Source organism: Manis javanica, chromosome 2, assembly GCF_040802235.1.
Source record: "Manis javanica isolate MJ-LG chromosome 2, MJ_LKY, whole genome shotgun sequence".
NCBI classification, from domain to species: Eukaryota; Metazoa; Chordata; class Mammalia; order Pholidota; family Manidae; genus Manis; species Manis javanica.
Window position 1 is genome coordinate 112,521,254 of NC_133157.1, and position 25,833 is coordinate 112,547,086.

At 39.8% G+C, this 25,833-nt stretch overlaps 1 protein-coding gene across 1 annotated transcript in view; it reads right to left on the bottom strand.

Annotated features, from left to right (window-relative positions):
* ST8SIA6 (ST8 alpha-N-acetyl-neuraminide alpha-2,8-sialyltransferase 6) overlaps nt 1–17,898 on the bottom strand; it is a 115,838-nt gene extending 97,940 nt beyond the window's left edge. The window contains exons 1-2 of the mRNA XM_037001706.2: nt 17,747–17,898; nt 17,287–17,385 (exon numbers count right to left, since the gene is read on the bottom strand). Coding sequence (XP_036857601.2) covers nt 17,287–17,385; nt 17,747–17,847 — 200 coding nt within the window. The 5' untranslated portion in view covers nt 17,848–17,898. The remainder of the gene's footprint in view (nt 1–17,286; nt 17,386–17,746) is intronic.
* Nucleotides 17,899–25,833: the final 7,935 nt, after the last annotated feature.

The window sequence follows — 25,833 nt, forward strand, 5'->3', positions numbered from 1 at the left end:
ACGGGTATTACAATAAGGCATCCATAGGAATTCCATTTTTCCTATTGTGTACAGGCAGGGGTCCTAATAACGAGTCTCAATAAAGAGACATAATGGCCTACTCAAAGGCACCCTCCTAAAATTACAAATCAGACAATGGATCCAAATGGATTTCTCTTTTGTCCCCTATGTCCTCTACCTTAGATACCTTGACCTCTTGGCTTTTAGGTCTTATGACATCCTACCAAAATGTAAGTAGGATCACTCTTCTCCTCATTCTAACCATAAAAGGGAACTCTTCTCACTTACGGATCTACAAGACAAACAGAACTCCCCTTCCACATAGTAACAACTCCCATCCTACCATCCATTCTCAAATCTGGTGCTCAGATTGAGATGGATTATACAGGGAGACCCTCTGAAAACATGGGCCATAACCCCCAAAATAGGCTAGTCTTTATGCCATAAGGCATTCTGCCAAAACCTTTTGTCTTTTCCCATTAGGACAGTTTTAAAGATTGGCTAATTAGAGATACCTCTTTGTAGGAAACTGAGTCTTCATGCATTCTTTTAAACTATCCCAGTGGGTCTCATCACAATCTTTGGCATAACAGACATACATTTAGGTATTTTCAACTTTATATAATAAACTCAACATTCCCTATAATTGTGTGCCTCTTTTAACCAGGAAAGGAAGATCTAAATTAGTGCTCAGGGTCAACATTCTTAAAATAGGATGCTGCTCTGGCTCTACACCATTATGGCAATTTGAAAGGGGGATGACTACAGGACTCAGGATAGTAATGCTCATGACTTTCATAATAAGAAATGAGAAATTACTCCACAACTCCTGGAGCCAAAGGGACACTGGTTTTTAGTCACTCTTGCAATAATTTCTCAAATGTAAAGCTTTGCCTCAAGGTCTTAGAGCTACCCACAGACTCATAAAGTATCTACAAAACTCCTGTGCCCTTACCAGTTCCTCCCTATTCCAGAACTTGTCTAGAGAGCCATTCTGCCCCTTTCTATCCCCACCCCTTCAACCTTGGAGCATGCTTCTGTGAGTAATAAGCTTGTCTTCGGTCATACCAAACGACTACTGTCATGAGCTTTAATGGGAGGACCTAGCCTTGGAAGAGACCTGCCCCATGTCATGGTGAAGTTGCTAGAAAAGCCATCAAAGAAGATGTGAAGTGCTTATATTGTTTTCACTAATGACTAATAATGTTAAACATGTTTTCATATGCATATTAGCCATTCTATATCATCTGTATATCTTCTTTGATGAAATGTCTATTAAAATTCTTTGCCCATTTTTAAATTGGGTTGTTTGTCTTACTGACTTGAAGGAGCTCTTTATATATTCCGAATAAAACTTGTGTCAGATATATAATTGACAAATATTTTCTCCCAGTCTATGGATTTTTTTTTTTATATTCTTAGTGGTATCTGTGCAAGCACAAAAGTTCTTAATTTTTATGAAATATAATTTAACAATTTTTTCCTCTATTGATAATACTTTTGGTGTTGTATCTAAAAACTCTTTACCTGATCCAAGGCCATGAAAATTTTCTGTTTTCTTCTAGAAGGTTTATGGTTTTTGTTCCTAAATCTATGATTCATGTTGAGATAATTTTTTGTGTATGGTGTGAGGTAAGGATCTAAAATAATCTATTTGCCTATGGAGATCCAATTGCATCTAGAGACTATCTTCACTCTACCATCTAAAATCCCACCTCTAAATTTGTTAAAGTAATTTCATTTTAAAGAATTTGTCACACTGAATAAAATTAGTTATAAAAAATATTTCTCTAAAAATTCCACATTTGAAAGTATCCCCAAACAGCAGCTTTATTCTGATGTTTACTATTTTCATAACAAAGATAATATAAGACAAATCTTTGAAATGTGATCCATGTTGCAGTCTCATCACTCTTAAGAATATGAAGGAAATCTGTGTTCAAAATTATGTAAAATCTAGATGTTTTTCAGATTGTTACAGCTTTTTCTAAGAAACCAGCCTATCATTTACATATACGAGTAGTTAATATGCTATACAATCAAATTTTTATGTAAAGGCCTCCTAGCTATGAATAAGCAACCTGGTTTAAAAGGATCTTTGAGCAGAAGCCCAGCACAAACTTGAGCAACACTGATTATTTTTTGCTATGGATATGCATTTTTTATATTATTATTTATCTAAAGTTACATTTCCATAAAAAACTCCCAATGTTCTGTGGCTTTACAAAGAGTTAGCAAAACCCCACAGAGACAGAGGTTCTCAGACTACAGGAATATGTGATCACTAATCTCTGTTTCCTATTTTTAAAAATTCTAAGTATAAATATCATAAGACTTCATGTTTTGCTTCTTTAAATTCTTTGTTAATGTAATTCCTCCCTTTAAGAAATGATTATAGATATCAGTTTGCAACTCTCCACATTTAATCCACCCTCCTGCAATTACAAAATGTTATTACATATATTCACATACAAGCACAAATTCTAAAATCAGGTTTTCTGATCATTGGTATTTCATCATTTGAAGCTTAGTTCATGTCTCCGTTGCAATGAAACACAACAAAGTGTGTCTCCAAAGGTATACTGCCATTATTTAGACAAGGCAAGAGGACTCCAGTTCTAACATGTTGGGGTTTAGATCACAATAGGGGTACTCTAGTGAAAAAAACACACAAGGCACAGACCTCACTGAACTACAATCTGTTTCATGAATAATTTTCCCCAAATGCAGGAAGCATGAGTACTACTTTGGCATCCCCCAAATAAATGCAGAGCATTGGATGAATTCCCAAATCAACAACACAAAAATGTGTCCACAAACTTAATGTGCAAACGTAAAGCTGGATTGACAAATATAAATATGTAAAGATAAGAGTTTTCTTCTGAAATAGCAAAGTAGCAAATAGATAATAAAATACAACTACAGCACTGAAAGATGCACTCCAAACACAAAGTTTGGGATCACACATCACATCCCATTGAGTAAGGAAAGAATGAAATATATAGCTGATGCTTGAACAATGTGGGGATTAGGGACACCATTGCCAGCATGGTTGAAAATCCATGTACAACTTTTGATGGCTAAAAATTTAACTACTAATAATCTACTGTTGACTGGAAGCTTTACTGATAACTTAAACACATTATCAGTTAACACATATTTTGTAGGTTATATGTATACTGTATTCTCACAATAAAATAAGTTAGAAAAAAATGTCTTTTCAAATTGTCACAAATCTCCAAAAAATTTTCCAATATATTTATTGGGAAAAATCTGCATAAACTGGACCTGCATAGTTCATATCCATGTTGTTCAAGGGCCAACTGTAATCTCAAAAGGAATGTAAGGAATACTGAATATTTCCTTCAAAGACAACATGTGAGATAACACTTGAATTCCAATTGAGAATTCAGCAACCAATGAGAGATTTTAATCATTTTCAAAATTAGAGTTCTTTCCAACCTACAACTTCAGTTTTTTAGAATACCACAGTTTGAAAATTATATGTTAGAGAATTCTAGTGTTTTTACAGTAACTGACAAGATAATGGAAATTTTTTCAATAATTTCAAAAGCACAGGTTATGCCCTATAAAATTATATTTAGAAGTAATTGTGCCATAGACATGAATGTTCCCCCAAATTACTGTCTGATTATTTGCAACATGTACAAATCATTCTTAGTACTTTGTGAAATAAAATTATGTTTTTTAAATTTTGAAGGGAAGCAAATTTTGTCACCCAAGATATGCTTCTTCGGCATATGGATTATTTTCAAGCTGGAAGAAATGGCAGATACGGATGAAGCTTAGAAAACTGAGTACAATTTACCCTTTTGTAAGAGGCATTTACATTCATAGGGGAAATCCCCATTTGTCATGATGTCTTCCTTGCTGTGCCATGACAAGGGGGTGACTCAAGCCCTGGAAACTCTCAGCAATGGAGAATGCAGAGCTTAAACCTGCAGGACAACCTTACCCTTGTTTGCTATGCTTTTTCTGAAAACCCCCCATAAGGGACTCTCCACCAGCAGCATCTTCTTTCGCCATTAGGGAAGATGGTATTTAAGGGATGGCTTCGGCCACTTTGGACAGCTCCTCAGTTTTCTGGGTCTCTGCCGTGTATACGTGTCACTAAACTTCGATTTGGTTTTTTTCTGTTAATCTGCTTTATATCAATTTAATTATTAGACCTGCCAGGAACCTAGAAGAGAAAAAGGAACACTTTCCACCCCTCCATCTGATAGGATAAACAAGATAAATTTAAGTGCCCTGGATAAACTAACTTCCTAAGTGTGTACAGATAATTATACTACAGTAATAATCCTCCTCCCAGTGACAAAATAAGTCATAAAACGAGACATCCAAACACAAGAAACTTTCCTCAAGTTTACTCAAGACATCAGTGGCTCTTTGAAGTTTCCCTTTCTTCCCCAAATGAGAGTTCATGAACCTTTGCACCCTTTAACCACAGACCAGCTAGTATCAGTGGTTCTAAAAAGATCACTGTGCCTGTCAGATGAGGAGATACATTAATCTCCTTTTCTTTGCTTCATATCCCTTCGGCTGTGCCCAAGTCTCTCCTTGTACTATTTCCTCTGTTAGTACCTACTCTCTCAAAATATTTGTGCTGTTGTATTAACTCCCGACGACAATCTCCACTCCTACTGCCAGGCAGTCAGGCTTTGTTTTGTTGTTTGATTCATCCTAAAGCCTGTTGGCTCAAGGAAAAGGTCTTTGAAAAGCACAGTGAATTAATACACAACGCTGGACAACACTAAGGCAACCCTGATTTATGTTGTGGCGAAACACCTTCACCTTGACAAACGTGCAGGTGCAGTATTATCTACTGAATGTCGCCTCTCAAGTCATAAAACAAAACACCCCAGCCTCTGTGAAGAGAGGCCCTGACAGGGGAGTAACGGAGTTAAGTGAGGTAGAAAAATAGACATGGGCAGCGGGGGCAAGGAGAAGATAAAGTTGAAGGAAAAACTGCCGAAACTGCCCAGGTGCCCCCTGAAGACAAGGAAGGCTTTTCAGGCAGACAACCTCTTTGCCTATTCGGACCAGACCAAACTCGTCCCAACCTGATCCCAGTGTGGGCACAACCCAACAAAACTGAGAACTGCCCCAAACACAGCTCATCATAGGCAAGGACATGCGCACTGAGAGGCGAGGCTATTCAGGTGGACCCGCCAATCAAATGACCACACCTTGTCAATCAAAGAGGGGCCTCCTAGCCAGAATGTAACATAAAGGCCTCCTGCCTAACACACAAAGGCCTTTGTCCACCTTGACTCTGGCCCGCTCCTCACCTGGAGTGTATTCAAATACAGTTTTCACTCTGTTTTGCTATTGTGTCTCTGCCTTTCAGCTCTCTGTTGTGATGAGGACAAGGGCAGAGGAGCACAAACTCAACCTGTAATAGTTCCATGAGTGTAACAGGAATTAAAAGTCCTCCTCCAACAACCTCCAACATGAGAGCTGGGCCAATCAGAAACCATTTCTTCACGAACCCTTACCTCTTCATCCACCTACCCCACAAAGAAAGGGAAACAGGATGACAGTTTCTTGCCTCCTTCAAGTTCATCCTGGCTTTCCTGTCCATGTGCCAATGTGCCCATTGAAGCACAGAGGTGACTGCTGCCCCTTCCCCAAGTCCTCTCCTTGGGACAGCTCCCCAGACATCTCTGCCCTGCAGCTTTCACCAGACTAGAGCAGTCAAAGATGGGACGTAGATGCCAGAGAACAAAAGGACTGAGAAATGCCACTCAGGGAAGCACCAGTGACACCAGTTTCCAAACAAGGAAAACCATGAGAGAGCCAAGCAACACCAGAGCAGAAAGGGAGAGCACCCTGTAGCTTAAAAAGAAGGGCTGCAATTAGGACATAGGATTAGGGAGTATGAAAACAGGCAGAATGCAGGATTTAAAGCCTCATTTCAAATTATTTCTGAAACCAGATTCAAGGCAACTTTAAAGCATAATGAATTCTAAAAATCAGGACACATAAAGTATTATTACTTCTAAAAGCTAAGGAGCAAAGTTACAAAGGTGCATTATATTGCTGTGGAAAGTAAAATGCAATTGCCTGCATCTGTTTGGAGCGTGGGCTGGATGGAAAAGGAGCAAGAGGGTGAACACCAGCTGTTGCACAGTTCCATTTCACTACATGGCCCTTTTTACAAGCTGTAATTCACTCATTCTGAATTTTCAGAAGCTTGCAGTTATGACCCCAGTGTGAACACAGACAACCAAAAAACATCGAATAAAACACTATTACACCTCCAGTATAAGGCAGTAGAGAGTAAAGAGTGCCTGATTCTCGCTCTTGCAGACTATTTTACAGTCTTATGAAAGTACCCAAGTCTACAGAAAATGACAACCACAAATTTTGATGGCAACGGATAGGTGCTACAGGTTCAGGAGAAATGCTGCTACCAAAAGGGTACATAGAGCCACACAGAGATGTTCCCAGCAGCAGTGTGAATGCTCACCTCTGAGACAGAGCAGGTCCAGGAGAAGACAACTAGAGTGGCTTTGATCTTCCTCCCACAGTCTACCTTCCTTTACCTGAGCACAGAGAACCTGCCCCAACCAGAAAATCAAGTGGCTGTGCCCACCCAGGAACAACCTGCTACTGGAGGCAACAGAGGCTGGGTGCCAGTGTGCTCATGTGCATTCACTATTCTCTCTCTTCTTACACCTCGTGTGATCACGCCTATGTTATATTACTTTGTATCATATCACATATTATAAAGTAACACCAAAGGGATGGAAGGGGAAGGGAGCAGGAACCAGGCATCTGACCCTGGGACATGAAGGAGGTGCGGGACATGGGGAAAGCCCAGAACCCTGACCCCTCCAGGTTTCAGGTGACATTTGTCATGCACCATTGCTGATAGCAGCAGAACTCTGGGATAATTATGATTGCCAAAGAATATATGTGCTTTCTGAAGTCATGAGATCAAGACATGGTAGCAAGAGATAGCTTTGAGGTCCAGTATTTTAAAAAGCTCAAATAAGTCAATTTTATATTATATGTACTTTACCACAATTTAAAAAAATTTGCTTAAGGGCTATATAGCTCAGCCTCTCATCTTGTCCGCTCAGAGAAGGGGAATCTTTCAGACCCTGGTGGGAGCTGCAAGGAATTGTAAGGCACCTTGTCTTATGAGCACAAGGCCTCACATGGCAATATCTAAGTTAAAAACAAGCCCACCCAGGAAACATAAAATTTACAAAAAGATTCTATAACTTAGGGGGAGAATACTGTTCTTAAAATGTAGGGAAAAAAATCATACTTTAGAAAAATATTTACTGTTAGAAATAGAAGGAATCTTCAGAAAGCATTTGCTTCACATTCTCAATAAAATGAGATGATATGAAGTAAGAACTAGAAGATGAGGTTTAAAAGGTTACTTAGATGCTTTCTAAAATGCAAAGTGATGTGATAAGGTACAGGCTGAAAGAAGAATAAAACAATAAAGAATAAAAATGTAATAGATGTACTGTTTTAGACAAGGCAAACAGAATTGACACTACAGAAATATAATTCAGTAATGCAGAGGACAAATTTGAAAAGGATGAAGACAAAACTAAAATCAGAAAGAAAAATGAAGTTATTATTGGGTGGGGATGATGGGGAAGAGGCTTAGCAACAGGCGATAGAAAAATGAAGACTCACTTCACAAAATACAACCAAAATATGTGGAACACATCAAATAATCAAAGATATAATACAATTTTTTTAATTTAAAAATAACTGGGCCAGTGTATTAAAAATGCTTACAGATAAAATTAATCAACAGACCCAAACATATATGGTCAATTAATATACGATAAAGGAGCCATGGACTTACAATGGGGAAATGACAGTCTCTTCAACAGATGGTGCTGGCAAAACTGGACAGCTACATGTAAGAGAATGAAACTGGATCACTGTCTAACCCCATACACAAAAGTAAATTAGAAATGGATCAAAGACCTGAATGTAAGTCATGAAACCATAAAACTCTTAGAAAAAAACATAGGCAAAAATCTCTTGGACATAAACATGAGCAACTTCTTCATGAACATTTCTCCCCAGGTAAGGGAAACAAAAGCAAAAATGAACAAGTGGGACTACATCAAGCTGAAAAGCTTCTGTACAGCAAAGGACACCATCAATAGAACAAAAAGGTACCCTACAGTATGGGAGAATATATTCATAAATGACAGATCCGATAAAGGGTTGACATCCAAAATGTATAAAGAGCTCACGCACCTCAACAAACAAAAAGCAAATAATCCAATTAAAAAATGGGCAGAGTAGCTGAACAGACAGTTCTCCAAAGAAGAAATTCAGATGGCCAACAGACACATGAAAAGATGCTCCACATCGCTAGTTATCAGGGAAATGCAAATTAAAACCACAATAAGATATCACCTCATACCAGTAAGGATGGCTACCATCCAAAAGACAAACAACAACAAATGTTGGTGAGGTTGTGGAGAAAGAGGACCCCTCCTACACTGCTGGTGGGAACGTAAATTAGTTCAACCATTGTGGAAAGCAGTATGGAGGTTCCTCAAAATGCTCAAAATAGACTTACCATTTGACCCAGGAATTCCACTCCTAGGAATTTACCCTAAGGATGCAGCACTCCAGTTTGAGAAAGACAGATGCACCCCTATGTTTATTGCAGCACTATTTACCATAGCCAAGAAATGGAAGCAACCTAAGTGTCCATCAGTAGATGAATGGATAAAGAAGATGTGGTACATATACACAATGCAATATTATTCAGCCATAAGAAGAAGACAAATCCTACCATTTGCAACAACATGGATGGAGCTAGAGGGTATTATGCTCAGTGCAATAAGCCAGGTGGAGAAAGACAAGTGCAAAATGATTTCACCTATCTGTGGAGCAGAAGAACAAAGCAAAACTGAAGGAACAAAACAGCAGCAGACTCACAGAACCCAAGAATGGACTAACAGTTACCAAAAGGAAAGGGACTGGGGAGAATGGGAGGGAAGGGAGGAATAAGGACAGGGAAAAGAAAGGGGGTATTGCAATGAGTAAGTATAATGTGGGGGGGGGGCATGGGGAGGGCTGTGCAACACAGAGAAGACAAGTAGTGATTCTACAACATCTTATTACACTGATGGACAGTGACTGTAATGGGGTTTGTGAGGGGGACTTGGTGAAGGGGGAACCCTAGTAAATATAATGTTCTTCATGTAATTGTAGATTGATGATAACAACAACAACAAGAACAACAAAATTAATCAACAGAGGTCACTGCAAAGAGGTGTCACTGTGCATTTAAAAAATTTTAAGTATTAAAAAATCCTGTCAGGATCCAGTAAGTAATCAATAGGCTACTTTTGAAAAAATAAAAGTGAGATTGCCTTCATTTCTCTTTCGGAGACCTCAAAGTCAAAAAATAAGTATTTTGTAAAAATTTTAAGAGAAAAAAAAGTGGAGTTATGATGCAAGCATTCAGTCTTCATGTATGAAAAGTAAGAATTGCATCTTTATATAGCTGAAGCTTCAGAAACACTGTTATCCACACTGCAAGGCCAAAATATTAGAAGACATCTCAGCTGACCAAGAAGGAACAGAAACAAGAACTAAATAAATGGCAAAAGGATCATTTACAATGATAAATGCCAAACACTGAAAAGAGAATCTAAATAGTATTTCTAAATGGCAATAGTATTAAGAGCTTAATTTAAATTAAGAAAATAATTCTCAAAGGAGAAAGAATCATCATAGAATAATAATAACTTTTTAAAAGCCCACCTCTTTTTCCACATGTCAAAGAAAGTTCTAGATGAAGTAAGGTTTAAATATTTAAAAATTAGAGATAGACACTATCTCATGGTAGTAAATACATCAATGAATTAACAAAATTATGTCAATAAACTTATCAATTCAAAAGCAGAACTGATAAAGTAAATATAAGTGATGTGAATACAGAAAGACTGACCGCTTCTACAGATTAGTCACAGACACAATAAGATGTTAATAGGTAATCACTTTAAATCCACAGTAAATAAAAGTTATATATGTTTGATATTTATAAATCTCTTGTAAATCAATAAGAAAATAGACTATCTTGATAGAGAGGTGAAGATATGAAAAGCCAATTTTTTTAAATTGAAGTATCACTGATATACAATCTTGTATTGTTTTCAAATATACAACACAGTGGTTCAGTAGTTACCCATATTATTAAATACTTACCCTCACTAGTGCAGTTACTATCTGTCAACGTAGGAAGATGTTACAGAATCATTGGCTATATTCACCATGCTGTACTACCATCCTCATGACCAACTTACATTATGATTGAGAATTTTCACACCATTTTATCCCCTCACCCTCCACAACCATTCCCCATGGGAACCATCAGACACTTCTCAGTATCTATGAGTCTACTGTGAAAAGCCAATTTTAAAAAGAAATTTAAATGGTCCACAAATATCAAAAATTAAACACAATGGTAAAAATAAACACAAATAAAAATATCAATAAATGCTATTGCTTGATGAAATAACAAATGAAACTCTAATACATACAAGTGGTAAGAGTTGGAGTCACTCTCATATACCACTAATAGAGTATAAACTGGAACAACCACTGTTGTTGGACAAGTCACAGCAACATTTAAAAATTTCACATATTCTTTGATCGGGCTCCTCCCATTTCTATGAATTTATCTGAATAATCAAGGATGTGTGCACAGCTATAAAATTCTTTCACAGTACAAGTCAAAATAAAAAATAATAAATAACCCAAGAATACAAAAGGACAGAAGAAAAGAATAACTTATGTTGTACACTTTATATACATTCAAATTGCTGCTCTAAAAATTATGTTGCAGAAGAATACTAATGACATGAAGAAAAGTATACATTCAAATTACTGCTCTAAAAATTATGTTGCAGAAGAATACTAATGACATGAAGAAAAGTTCAGGCGTTGTTTATTTTAAAAAGTTACTAACCAACACCAATTGGGTTACCAATATCCATATGAATACAAACATGCACAGCAAAATTACTAGCTATGTGCATATAAAGTTAATGAAAACATAAATAATAGACAACTTTTGGGCCCTGAAATGACAGACAGTTTCCCTCTTCTTTGTATTCATCTAAAAATATACAATAAAATATCTGCAGTAATGCTCACTATGATATTGTAAGTTGGTATATAACACACAACTTTTGATGTCTGCCTTCCACCAAACACCAATTCTCAAGCAAGGACATGGCGATCTTCTACTGTAGGGAGAAAAGATTGCAGAAAGAAAAGGACATTAATGGAACTCCCAGGCAAACCCTCTAGGAAAGCAGAGAAGTGGAGGTAGGGTCACTACATCTCTGGTAAACTCACAATCCCACAATCATCCCACATGGGCCAAAGCAACAGACACCAGCTCACCAGGACATTCAAAGAATAGCTGCTGCTCTCCAGAAAGTCCCAGCCAGTCACAGGATCCTGAATCATTACCCTGGATGCTAAAGCAAGTATGGACACAGTCACTAAAATGTAACAAACCACAACCAGACCTGGATAGTTCCCAGGAGGGACCCTGGAATTCCAAATCTAGTTACACAGATTTGTGGGGGCCATGTTGCTAACATCACGTAATCCAATTTCTCATTTCTAATGATTGAATATTTGGGAACTCACTTAGGATATTTCAGCAGGATTTTATTGGATTCACTTTATAATAAAATGTGAAATTAACATTAAGAAAAATATTAAATAGAAATTTAAGGGAAAAAATTCCAACCACTTGGAAATTTAAAAGTACTCTCCTAAATAACTATAGAGATATTTTTTATTTTTTAATATAATTATAAACAATAAAGAATATAGCTTTAAAAATAAGAACAGTATGTATCCAAACTTAAGGAGCAGGTCCAAAGCAGCATTGAAAAGAAAATTCATAGTAGTAAGTATTTTGTTACAAAGAAAAAAGAAAAAATAAATAAATCAAGCATTCACCTTTAAGATATTAAGCTGAAAAAAAGAATGATATTTCAAAAGATAAAAGTAACACAAAGGAAATAGAACATGGAAATATATCAGAAATGAAAAATAAAACCATGAGCTGATTGTTTGAAAAACCAACAAACCAATGACAGAATTTGAGAAAGTTTATGAGAAAGAGGAAGAATCCCTGGTAATATGGCCATATTTTGAAAAGCAGTAATATATTTTTCTCTTCTGTCTTTTTTACTTTGACATGACCTTTACCTAGTCATTTTGAAGCTTTCTTTGGGGAAGTATGGTGAGAGAAAGCCTTTTTAATAAGAGTACAAAGAGAAAGGATAAGGTAATACTCAGTTTTAGAGGAGCAATATAGGATTTGCTACAGCCCCAAGAAAGGATTTTTCAAATTCCTCTCATTCTACCTCTTTAGTACATTAACCACTTTACCTGAAAGAATCAGCTCTAAGAGCTTTCCCAATCTTTTCACTCCTGGTTTTGTTTGAATCAGGCCTGGAGGTTTGAGTTGGGAAAAAAGAAAGTATGAGGCAGGGGGAAGCCATCACATTTCCAACCTAAAGCAAGGGTGGAAAGGAGAGAGGAAAAGTAGAGGAGAGCTTTGGGTTGGAGAGAGAAAGAGAGTAACCCCAAGGGCAGGGGGGCATTTGCCTCCTGCCCCAACCAGGCCTCTGAGAAGGGATCACGTTTCGGGGCAGTCTTCCACCCTGAAATCACCTGAGAGTCTGGTCACATCTGCATAATGGGCCAAGTAGAAGAAGGACCTGATATTTAGTTTACTGAACCAACTTTGGTTCTTGTACTTTAGATGGCACCCAGAAAGAGCTGGGAGTCTGACTATGGGGCTAGCTAATAAAATCTGGGCAAGACAGCATTGTAGCAAATGTTGCAGAGTAAAAATCCAAGACAGGACCACAAGAGAATCTTCACCAGATCTGTGAAAGGTAGCATAGGATGGGAGCTCAAGAGAGGTTAAGTCAGTGAAGAGTGCCAACAGGTACAAAGCCTGAGGAGAAAGGATGAACCAGAAGCTGTAGTTGCCATCTGGTGACTGACAGGGTGCCCAGGCATCAGACGGAAAAGAGACAACACCACTCTGGAGACTAGTGGAGTCCAAGGCTACCATGATCACAAACCACCTCTAAACACACCACCACATCATGAAGCCTCTCTCCCCTTATATCTGGATGTCATCTTAAAATAAGAAAAGATGATGGAAACAATCTGAAAGATAGCATTCGCTCCCAGAGAGAATAAATATTAACAGAAAGAACTGCTTAAATTGTCATATCCGACTAAACTTTAACCTGGACACACATTTTTGCCCAGCACCCATGAAGGGCTACACACTGCGGATACTAAGGGTGTAGTTTTCTGGATCCATGTGGCCTGGGTCTGACTCCTGGCTCCACAGTTTGCCAACTCTGTGGCTTTGGGCAGTTTACTCAATCTCTCTGTGCCTCAGTTTCCTCATCTATAAAATGTGGACAATGACAGTTTTTCTTAGTATTTTTTTAAGGCTTAAGTGAGCTAACAAATGTAAAGCACTTAGGTCAGTGTCTGGCCTATATGAAGGTTCAGTAAATTTTGGCTATCCTTACTACTGTTAACATTACTATCCTAAGTAGGGCTCATAGGGAAAGATCAGATGAGCTACAGAAAAAATAAGAAATATTAATTTCTCTACACAACCAAGTAGATTACAATTTGTACCCTTGCTATATAAATACTTAATATCATAAATGCTACAGGGGATGTAAAATAGATCAAAAGGCAGCTTTTAAAAAACACAACTGTTGGTCCCTCCCTGCCTCTGACCTGCAGATAAGGGAGGAGACACGATGAGATATCAAAGACCTGAAAGGACCAGCCAGGGAACTCTAGGCATTAACAGCATGTTAATGCTGAGTGGTGCTTGAGAGGGCACCTTTCATATTTATTGAGCAAATACATGTTAACAACAATAGAATTCTGTGTGGGGGACTTAATAGACAACCATTAACTAACTCTAAACTTAATCCTCGGCAGTCTCCACTCTCCTGGGGCAAGATGTCTTACATGGTATTGAAACAATAGCAAGGGCAATTAGGTCACAGAAACTGTTTTGGTCTTGTTTGTTCTGTTCCTGATCACTTATCAGGAATTATAGAAAAAATAATCAAGTCATATATGATTATACATTTGATTTCTATACTTGATTTATTTATTAATCCCACACACAAGAGTGGCAAAACTGGACAGCTACATGCAAGAGAATGAAACTGGGTTATTGTCTAACCCCATACACAAAAGTAAACTTAAAATGGATCAAAGACATGAATGTAAGTCATGAAACCATAAAACTCTTAGAAGAAAAAATAGGCAAAAATCTCTTGAATATAAATATGAGCAACTTTTTCCTGAACACATCTCCTCAGGCAAGGGAAACAAAATAAAAAATGACCAAATGGGGCTTCATCATGCTAAAAAGCTTCTGTCAGCAAAGGATACAATCAGCAGAACAAAAAGGCACCATACAGTATGGGAGAATATATTTGTAAATGACATATCCGACAAGGGGTTAACATCCAAAATATATAAAGAACTCACATGCCTCAACACCCAAAAAGCAAATAACCTGATTAAAAAATGGGCAGAAGATATGAACAGACAATTCTCCAAACAAATTCAGATGGCCAACAGACACATGAAAAGATGCTCCACATCGCTAGTTATCAGGGAAATGCAAATTAAAACCACAATGAGATATCACCTCATACCAGTAAGGATGGCTACCATCCAAAAGACAAACAACAACAAATGTTGACGAGGTTGTGGAGAAAGAGGACCCCTCCTACACTGCTGGTGGGAACGTAAATTAGTTCAACCATTGTGGAAAGCAGTATGGAGGTTCCTCAAAATGCTCAAAATAGACTTACCATTTGACCCAGGAATTCCACTCCTAGGAATTTACCCTAAGGATGCAGCACTCCAGTTTGAGAAAGACAGATGCACCCCTATGTTTATTGCAGCACTATTTACCATAGCCAAGAAATGGAAGCAACCTAAGTGTCCATCAGTAGATGAATGGATAAAGAAGATGTGGTACATATACACAATGCAATATTATTCAGCCATAAGAAGAAGACAAATCCTACCATTTGCAACAACATGGATGGAGCTAGAGGGTATTATGCTCAGTGCAATAAGCCAGGTGGAGAAAGACAAGTGCAAAATGATTTCACCTATCTGTGGAGCAGAAGAACAAAGCAAAACTGAAGGAACAAAACAGCAGCAGACTCACAGAACCCAAGAATGGACTAACAGTTACCAAAGGGAAAGGGCCTGGGAGTGGTGGGTGGGAAGGGAGGGAGAAGGGGAATAAGGGGCATTACAATTAGCACACATAATGTAGGGGGGGCACTGGGAAGGCAGCATAGCACAGAGAAGATAAGTAGTGATTCTATAGCATCTTACTATGCTGATGGACAGTGACTGTAATAGGGTATGTGGTGGGGACATGATAATGGGGGAATCTAGTAACCACAATGTTGCTCATGTAATTGTATATAATGATACCAAAATTTAAAAAATAAAAAATATATGAATCAGAAGGAAAAAATAAAAATAAAAAACATGAGAGTGGTATAAATAAAAAATCTTAACAAATTGGACTGCATTCAGAGAAAAATATGAATTACCTATATTAGCTCAAGAAGTATGCCAAATGTTAAAGAAATATGCCAATGAAGCTGAAAAATTCATCGAAGAATTACCTCAAAAAAGGTGTAGGACCAGATCACTTAATTAGCACATTCTTCCAAACTTTCTCCAAGGGGCAACGCCAGGGTGCATAACAAACAGAACTAGGGCTTATAAAAGATGGAATGTACCCCAGTTAGTTGAAAAGCTAGACTACCTATAATACACAACCCTGCATAAAATAAAACTACAGACAAATATCTTTCCTAGAAGCTTTGTTACTCCAGGATTTCTTAGTGCCTCTAATATGCTGTGAAATTTTAATAGCAACATCTGGGGAGACACAATATTCCTGAACTTTAAGAATTCTTCCAGGCTTTCCCAGACCCCTCTATGACCTTGCAGGAGCCACACAAGAGCCTTGAGTCATGCATTCAGAAGATTTAAGATGGTCCAAGGGCCAAAAATATGCAGGATTCACAAGAAAGGGGAAAAGAGACAGTATACAAAATTGCCATGATAATAGCAAAGCTGAGGCATGAAGCAGCACATTCTGCTGGTGAAAACATAAACTGATTCAACTCTTCTAGGAAGCAATTGGCCATATGTGTTTGGAACTTAAAATGTACATACTTTTTGATGTAATAATCCAACTTCTATCAATCCATCCTGGAGAATTAATTTAAAATGAATATAAAGATGAACATACAAGGTTGTGCTTAACAGAATCATTAATAGCAAATGAAACAAAACAGGAAACAATATATATGTCTAAAACTGGAAACAGTTAAGTAGATTATGGTACATTGATAAGATGAATTACAGAACAATCAAAATCAACATTTAGGGAAAAAATGACACTTCTTCGGAAGAAAGGCAGAATGCAACTGCAAAGTATAATCTTAAGTATATTTTTAAAACATACTCATATAGGAAAAACTACCAAAAATAAAGGCCAAAACCTTAATATGATCTCTGTGTGGTGAAACTCTGAGGAATATTTGTAATATATCTCTATTACCTAACTTTCTGCAACAAGCATATATTACTTTTATGATCAGAAAAAAAAAGGTAAAAATCAAATAATAATTGCACATTGAAAAATATTTCTGTGAGTGAAAAGGAGTAATTTTAAGTTTACATACATTACGGACAAAAATATCCTCAACCGCGAACACAGAATTCTCCCAAACGTGAATCTCACACTGGTGCACTTTAAGCATGAAGACAGAAAAGGCAAACCAACCAAATGCCTCCATCGACAGGCTAAGCTGCTCTTCTCTGGGTTTTCACAACACGCGTCATCCGGCAGGGGAACTCAGCACACATTTGTTAAAGGGCAGCTGTTTTAGTATCTCCTGTGGTTCCAAGAATCTCTCCAGGGAGCGGATGTTGAAGGAATGTGTGGAGTTGCACTGCTGCGCGTGTGTGTAACACATACAGACATTCTCAATCTCTCTCTCTGTCTCACACACACACACACACACACACACACACACACACGCACACGCAGTCAATCATGTGGTTCCTGCCCAACAACTCGAAGCGAGTCCTCGGGTGCAGCCGCCGAGCCCTCCCCGCTGCTCAGGCCGCAGGTACCTGTTCGTGGGGCGCGGCGGCGGGGTCGCCGGGCTCCTGAGCGTCCGCCGCGCGGCGGTGGTGCTGTGCGTGGCCTCCCTGCTTTCCTCCACAGACAGCCTGCACCGCCAGAAGAAAACTAAGTTGTTCCACGTCGCTGCAGGCTGGGCACGCGCCCGCAGCTTGGCCAGGACGCCCTCCCGGGCCCAGGTTCCCCGGGGCCGCCCCCACCACCGGAGTCTTTAGAGGCTTGGGGAGGGGGGGCAGGTCCGGCCCGGAAAGGGTCCCGAAAGGCGAGCCCGGGACACGACTGGGAGCCCGACGGCAGGGCCCTCGCAGCTCGCTGGCCCGGAGCGACGCCCGCCGGAGCCCGCCGAGCCTGGCCGCTCCCTCTCCGCCCCCGCCGCCCGTCGGCGGGTCCTCTCAGTGGCCCAAAGTCTGCGCGCGCGAGCGGAGCGGCCCGGGCGCGGCGGGCGGGTACCTGGAGAGCGCCGGCGCGGCCAAGGAGCCCCAGAGCAGGCGCAGCGGGAGCAGCAGCAGCAGGCTGGCGAGCAAGGCGAGCGGCGCGCCCCCCGGCCGCATCCTGAGCCACGGGCGCGGCCGCCGCCGCTGCTGCTGCCCCGGCGACGCGCAGCCTGGGCGGCCCCGACTCGCCGCTCGCGCCGCCGCCGCCGCCGCTGCGGCCGCAGCCACGCACACCTCCAGGGCTCCCGGGGCAGGGGCGGCGACGGCGCGCGGCGCGGGCCCCGCTGCGGGCGGCGCGGTCTCGGCGCCGAGGGGGGCGCGGCAGTCCCGCCCCTCCGCTCGGCCCCGGACTGTGAGCGCGGAGCTCGCGTGGCGGTGACGATCGCAGAGCTCGCCGCGTCTCCTCTCGAAGGCGCTCCTAGCTGCTGCGGGCTCTGGCCGTCGCCGCCGCGGCGCGGGGTCACCTGAAGGTTGGGACTTGGGAGCTGGACTCCGTGCTGATTGGGCTGCAACTTTTCTGCGCCCTCACCTGCTCCCCAGTGCCCGCGTGCTGTTCTCCGAGGCCCGCGCAGCCCAGCCCAGCCAGACACACCACGACTGACTCTGATACTGCGGTTGAGAGCAAGGACTTAGTGAGGCAGCATAGCAGAGAAGAACGGCCTCACTTCAAAAACTTTTAAAACTATGTGCTCTGTACTAGCTTTGCCGGATGGGCCCACGCGTAAGGCTGCTGGGGCCTTGGTAGTCGCTGGGCGTACCCCAGCACCAAAAGGAAGGGATATCCTCCCCTCGCTTAAATGTAGGCTCAAAGGCACAGAGGATCCGTTTCCAGGGGCCAGTCTTCAGGGGTCAGCAAACTACTGGCTGCAGGCAGAATTCAGGTCCTGCCTGATTTGTAATTAGTGTTATTGGAACACCTTATACCTATTCCTTTGTATTATCAGGGGTGGTATGGGGCTGTATCATCTGTGGCTGCTTTTGCACCACAACAGGCAGAGCTTAGCAATGGTAACAAAGATCATAGGGCCTACGAAGCATAAAATATTTAGTATCTGCCCCTTTTCAGAAAAAGTTGGCAGACCTCTGGTCTAAATAGTTTTGGTTACCATCTCCTTTATTAGTATCCCATTTATTGTGGGAGAATGATCCCATGGCAGTGTGATATAGTCTGGCTCCCCAATTATTTGGGAGTGAGCCCCTCCTTTTTCACCCCTCATCTAACCTATCCACACTTGGTCCACAGATTGCCCAAGCTCTGGCTGAGCAACCTCCCTAGGTTTTGCTCCTGACTCTGGACCTTTGAGGAACACCAATAAACCATAAACCCTATAATACTTACATGGGGGTTCATTGAACTATTATTCACTCTCATACAGATTTGAGATTTTTCCAAAAGCAACCCTTGGACTCTACCATTTTGCAAGTATCTTGATAAAATTGGAGTCTCCTAGAGGCATAAAATCTTAACTCCAAAAGACCAGTGTGAGAGTCATAGGTTGAGCAAGTTGACCAGACCCCTCAATAAAGCTGTCACCAGTGATTTTGTCACTGGAAAAATAACATATCAAGAAGAGAAATACAAGGCTGCCTAATCCCCTTCTAGTAATTCTGCATTTATTCTAATTAAAAATATTCAATTGAAAACAAACCAGCACTTTGCACACAGTAGTTGAGCAATAAATACTTGGTCAATGAATAAAACACCTTGGAACTAATACTATTTGTAAAGAGAAAAAGAACAAAAAAACTGAAAAAAATATGTGACTGGAAATATGATTTCCTGCCATAGCTCACAAATACCTATTCCTTGGTATTATCAGAGGTGGTATGGGGCTGTATCATCTGTGGCTGCTTTTGCACCACAAAAGGCAGAGCTTGGCAGTGGTAACAAAGATCATAGGGCTTACAATTGCTATAAAATATGCATTTATCAATAAATAAAAAGTTGCTACCTTTACATAAGATTGACTTTTAGGAATCTAGCTGCTTATCCAAGTATAGCATAATAAAGTAATGGTATATTCAGATAGTACTAAAATACTAAAGTAATCCAATTGTATGTGTTTGAAAGTTAACACATTCTGTTAGTTGAGTAGGATATAGCACAGTTATCTCAAAAATGAAAAACTCAAAACTCTGGATTGGGAAATTTTATTTCTCTTAAAGCAGAATTGTGTAGACAGCTCATTCAGAAGATGGTTTGCAGAAAAAGAAAAGGGCATTATTGTACCAGCCAGGGAGCTGTAATTTCACCTAATTTACTGAAGTTTAATATTTCAGCACAGCTGGGCTCAAGGCAATAGCAGAAGAGTCAGCCTTGCACTGGGCTCCCTGAACACCCTTGCTACAAATGGAGTTATTTTTTTATCAAGCCAATGGCTTTCAGCAGGAGACTCACAAAAGCCCAGTTTTATTGGAAAACCAAGTGTAAATTTGCAATGGGAATTGTGAACCAAGTGTTAACATTTGACAGTAGAGAACTTTACCACAAGCTTTGTAATTGAAGACTTGGGTTGGTAAAATATGAATTGAATTGTCTTGCATATCCTTGATAGGAAAGACCCTGACAAAAACATGATCTCTAAATATTATCTGCCATAGAACCGATACTGGAAAACTGTGTATTTGGGAACTTAACATGAGCAGATCTGCCCAACAACCCCAAAGATCTATGCCATGTAGTCATCTGAGATAACCTGCTGAGGCACAGAATCAATGCAGAAACTCAGGTTGATGTGCAGAGAAGCCCAAGGTGGTACCCAAACCCCCCTTGCTCACCCAGCCCGGCCAGCACTTGCCTCTCATTTTGCCCTTGGTATTCTTTAATTATCATAACGAATGTCCTTACTGTCATAAAATAAGTTTTTAAGAACTGCCTGGCAAGTTTGGGTACATAAAAAATGTAAATGATTGAAAACCTTCTGGAGGCTGGGTTCTCATTTTTGGTGCACGGTTTTGAACATTTCCAGATGCATGAATTTGGGGATTCATGAAGAAGAATCCAAATATCAAGTGTCTGCTATATCCACAGGTACACACGAGCAGGAACTCTCCATACAGGCTTTAGAAAGGAATGCTGTTGAGAAACACAGAAAACTGATGCGTCAAATAATTTTATCCTTTATTTGGGTGACATTTTTATCTCCCTGTCTAGAAAGAGTGGTTTCTAATGTCTTCAAGCTGCTTGATTGGTTTTAGTAATATTAGAGATTTGTGAGGACTGCTGAACAATAGCACATTCATAAATATTAAACTATTCCTTGAGGAAGGAAATTCATAAGGATAGTATAACCAAGGTTACATATTTTCAATAAAGCATAGGATATAAATAAAAGTAGGACTAACTTCAAGAAATCAGCAACCCTGTATCAAGGAGCTATGTTTTCAAATATGTTATTACAGATACTGCCCACTGCTAATTGAATATTTAAAAATTGAGGAAATTCTGTGTATAAAATAATTCTAACTTTAACGATAAAACACCTAGGATGATACACAAATTCAATATAGGTCATATGTGTGTGTGTGTGTGTGTGTGTGTGTGTGTGTGTGTATGAAATCCAATTTGTAATATAAGTAAAATCACACAAAAAATAAGTTATTATTCACAGTGTAAAATAGATTTTTAATGTCTAAAACAGTCAAACTTCTAAAACTCCTCTCCCTGAAACCCAGAGATCATAAAGGACCAAAAAGAGAAATGGAAACTATTTAATCCTGCAACTATAAAATGTTCACAATCCCATTCCACAAACCCCCAAGAATTCTTGCTAAAGGTGAACCGATTGGGCAAGAATGCCAAGTTCAAGACTCATTTCCCTATTTATGACTCAGATTTATGGGGAAAAAATGGAAAAGATTTTGAAGGCTCTACTAATACCCAGTTTGGAAGACCTAAGCTGGGAGTAGGTCACACAAAAAATGAGTAGCAACTGGTGTGAATGGCCAAGGCTTCAGACTTAAAGGAGAGATGGTGATGAATATTTCCATTTTAAATGAATACAGCTTTCTAGACAGAGGAACGATGACCTAGAGACCTAATTTTGAAGTGAGATAACACAAAAGAATTTTGTAGCTACTGATTCAAGTCAATTTACCAAAGAAAAATGAGCCCTTGTTCTCCAGAGTCAATAAATAAAAGGCCCTTGAGCTGTTGGCTTTTGTACTGAATTGCTCTTTCCCTAGGTATCCTGCATAATTCCAGACTTTGGAAGACTGGGCAGAGCTCCAGTCATTTCAACAGAGTGGCAGTGGAGGTAGAGTGTGCAGAGAAAATATATGCAAACCTGCCATATATCTCTGTTCACTTTCTCTTCACCACCCCATCAAGCCATAGCACCTGAATTACAAGCAGATCAATAACTAAGCCAGAAAGTATCCAAAAGCAAGCCTAAGCTTATGCAAAACTAAGCTTCAACAAGTAGGCAAATGAAAAAGGACAGGCAAAGATTTTCGATTGACAATATTCCTGGCAGGTAGCAGAAAGAAACAGGCATGACTTTTTTCAAAGATGGGGAAGCAGGAAAAAAAATATGCAAAAGCTTTGCAAAACGTAAGAAAAAAAGGAAAGGAATACAACCAATAAAAAGGAAAATGAGGACTGTATGTTCAAACAAGACTTAGAACAGGAAACAGCAGAAAATCAACCCATTTAGTAGAAGGGTTAGTAGAAACCCATTAGTAGAAAAGGAAGGGAGGGGAAAATAGAAGTCAAAAATAAAGCACAAAATAAGATGGTATAAATAAATTAAAATATGTCAGCTATCATAGTGAACATAAATAAACTATACTTCCCAGTTAAAAGAAACTCACATATTAAACAAAAATAAAATGACCCAGAAAAGAAGAAAATAGTGCTTAAAATGATATACAAAAGAAATACTAACCAAAAGAAAGCTGAAACAGTATGAGAAAAACAGAGAAGGAGGTGGGAAGTATTAGTAAAAATAAGAAAAGTCATTTTATAATAATAAAAGGCACAACTCACTAAGTAGAGATAATCAATTCTGAATCTGTGTGGGACAAGGAACAATATAACCTCAAATTATACAACACAAATTGAATAGATTCAGCATATGTTTCTCTCAAGAACACAAAAAGGTAGCAAAAACTTGGACTGAACAACACAATCCAAAATAATATACCTTCTCAAGCTAGCCTAGAATACCTCTGAAAACTGGCCATATTTTACTTCACAGAACAAGTCACAACAAGTCCTGCAAAATGAGTATAATAGAGTGCATATCCTTTCATCACAAAGTAGGAAAATTGGAACTAAAAATAGAAAGGTTAATACAAGCATCCTCATATTAAAACACACTTCCAAATATTTCATAGGTCAAAGAGGTCATCTTAATTATTAAATTAAACTTGGAAAATATTTAGACAAAAATAATGAGCAGACAACATATCAAATTGTGGGCTGTAGTGAAAGCAGGAAAATGTATAGTCTTAAATATTAAAAGTTAAAAAACCTAAAATCAATGACTTATGCATCCAGCTGGAGATGCTGGCAAACTAGAGCAGAGCAAACCTGAAGGTAGGGACTAAAGCAAGAAAAATGGGAGTTCAGTCCAAGGAAACTATGTAATGGGCTGTCTTTGCTTACATCTCCCTACTCAACCTTCAAAAGGAAAGCTTGAAGGTAGTTTTTAAAAATTAAGTCCCTGGGAGCAGGAGAGAAAAAAATGGGAAAACATAGAGCAGAGAAGAGAAAGCCAGGGTAAAAGTACACAGTGACATGAACACTTCTCAGTAGGTATTTGGTTTCGACATGCCAGGGATTCCCTGATGAGCCTCACAGAATATGCCCCAGTGCTGTCTGCCTGCAGGAAGGCTGGCATTTCTTCACCAGCTCCTGTCACACAGTGCATTTTCAGGGTGCACAAAAATGAGTGGCAGATGTCCTGCAGTGGTACCATGACCCCATATCAAACTTCAGTTCACAGGAGAGTGTTCCCTTATTAATAAATCTCACCTCTTCAGTTGTATATTTTGCCTTGTCTGCTCCAGCACATTCAAGATCCATCCCTAAACGTGCTCCTCGGCTTCTGCTGGGAGATACTGTGATTCCTTTGATGTGTATGTGCTTTCCTCCTGGAGCACAGATGATTTTCTTGCTTAAACCACACTGCAATCTGACTCTGGTTATTAGTCTAGAGGCAATGACGGGATAAGGGCAGGTTCTGAGGAGAAAAAACATCATAAGAGGTATCTGCCTCCATTGAGGGCAAAGATGTAGGCAAGGTGAAGCTGGTCCCTCTTATCAGGGTAGCAGATGGGGGTGGGGGACTGCTTCTGCTAGCCCAGAAAGTTTAGGGGAGCCTGAGGATTCAAGATTCTCAGGCTTATTCACCCAGATGTCCCCATGACAGTTCTCAAAGCCCCACTCATTTCTTACTGTAACTTCTGCATTTGCATAGGGAACATGTCCAGGCTATAGATTCAATCCTTTCTGTATCTCTCCCACCCTGGGCCACAATGTTCTGCAGCCACAAAGGATGACACCTTCTTTAAATGCTGCCATGAAAGTCTTCTAGCTTTCAAAGCCTGCTCTGAGTTGATAGTTGGCTGAACCAAAGCCTGTCATTTTCTTAGTTTAAAGCTTCTAATGCCCTACCCAAACCAGCCCATCTGTGATTGTTTTCATTACCACTGCCCCCTACTATTCAAAGGTCTTCCCTATCTCTTACCTAAACATTGCACCTTCCCCTACACCTCACCCCAAATCACATCAGTGAGAGTCTCAGTACTTGTGATATTAAGGCAGCTCACCACTCCACCTACTGCCAGCCATGTGGTCCTTGCTGCTGTCTGACTGGTAAGTGAGTCAGTTCCAGGAACCTGTCCTGAGGCTTTGCTTTCTAGGACTGTTTCTCATACCAACTCTTGACCTGTCTACCACTCTCCACTCCCAAGCAAAGTCTGAGGCAAAGACTTGCAAGTAGGAAGCTTCTTTGAGAAATGATCCCCAGAAGCATGGGGAAGAAAAATCATTCTATTGGGATCTGGTGTTCAATCTCGGGAAGCACTCCCTACAGAACCATAAGGGATATGCCTCAGACTTGTTCTTCTGTAGGCCAGGCAGGGTAAGCATTAACCATCAGCTTGTGTCTCCAGCTGTCAGTGGTTGTTTCCTGAGCTGCAAACTCCCTCACACTTTCAGGCTGCACATGAGTGAGGACCAGGTAGAGTCCTGCAGGAATAAGACCATCACACTGTGGTATCAGAGAAGCCCCAGGAAGAAAGCAGGAGATATGCATGCCAACTGAAGGTTACACCTGCACAGACATGGAAATCTCAACAGTGGACACTAGATTAAAAATCAGGTCATATACAGTGGTTCAGGAATTAAACTGCCCTTAGAGGTAGTATAATGTAGTGGTAGAGAAGGAATTCTCAAATAGACAACCCAGTTTCATATGCAGGCTTTCCCACTGACCTGTTACAAAATTTGGGGTAATTTACTTAACCTTTCTGGGCCTCAATTTCCTCATATGTAAAATGAGGATAATATAATAGCATCTACTTCATAGTAGAGCAATTATAAATATTTAATGAGCTATTTATATAGAGAGGGGAAGGCACTACCAGGCACGTCACAAACACCATGTAAGTGTTACAGTTACTTCAACAGCAACAATGGAAGCTAGAGGACAATGGAACAACAGCTTCAAACTTTTGAGGCAAAATTATTTCCAATTTAGACTTTTTCACCAAGGAAGAAAGTAGAAACTACCTAGTTGCCCTTCAGTAGGATTATGATAAACATTTTGTTACTTACTCATTCAGCAATTAAAATGAATGAACAAGGCTGAGTATCATAAATTTCAAAAACTGCCTGAAAAGAATCATTAACAGTGCAGGATTCCAACTACATGACTTTCTGGAAAAAGCAAAACTATGGAGATATAACAAGATCACTGGTTTCCAGGGGTTGGGGAAAGGGAGGGATGAGAAGGCAGAGCCTAAGGGTTTTTAGGGCAGTGAAAGTACTCTGCCTGATACCATAATGGTGAACACATGTTATTACATGTGTATCTAAACCCCAAAGAATGTACAACACCAAGATTGAACCTTAATGTAAACCATGGGCTTTAGTGG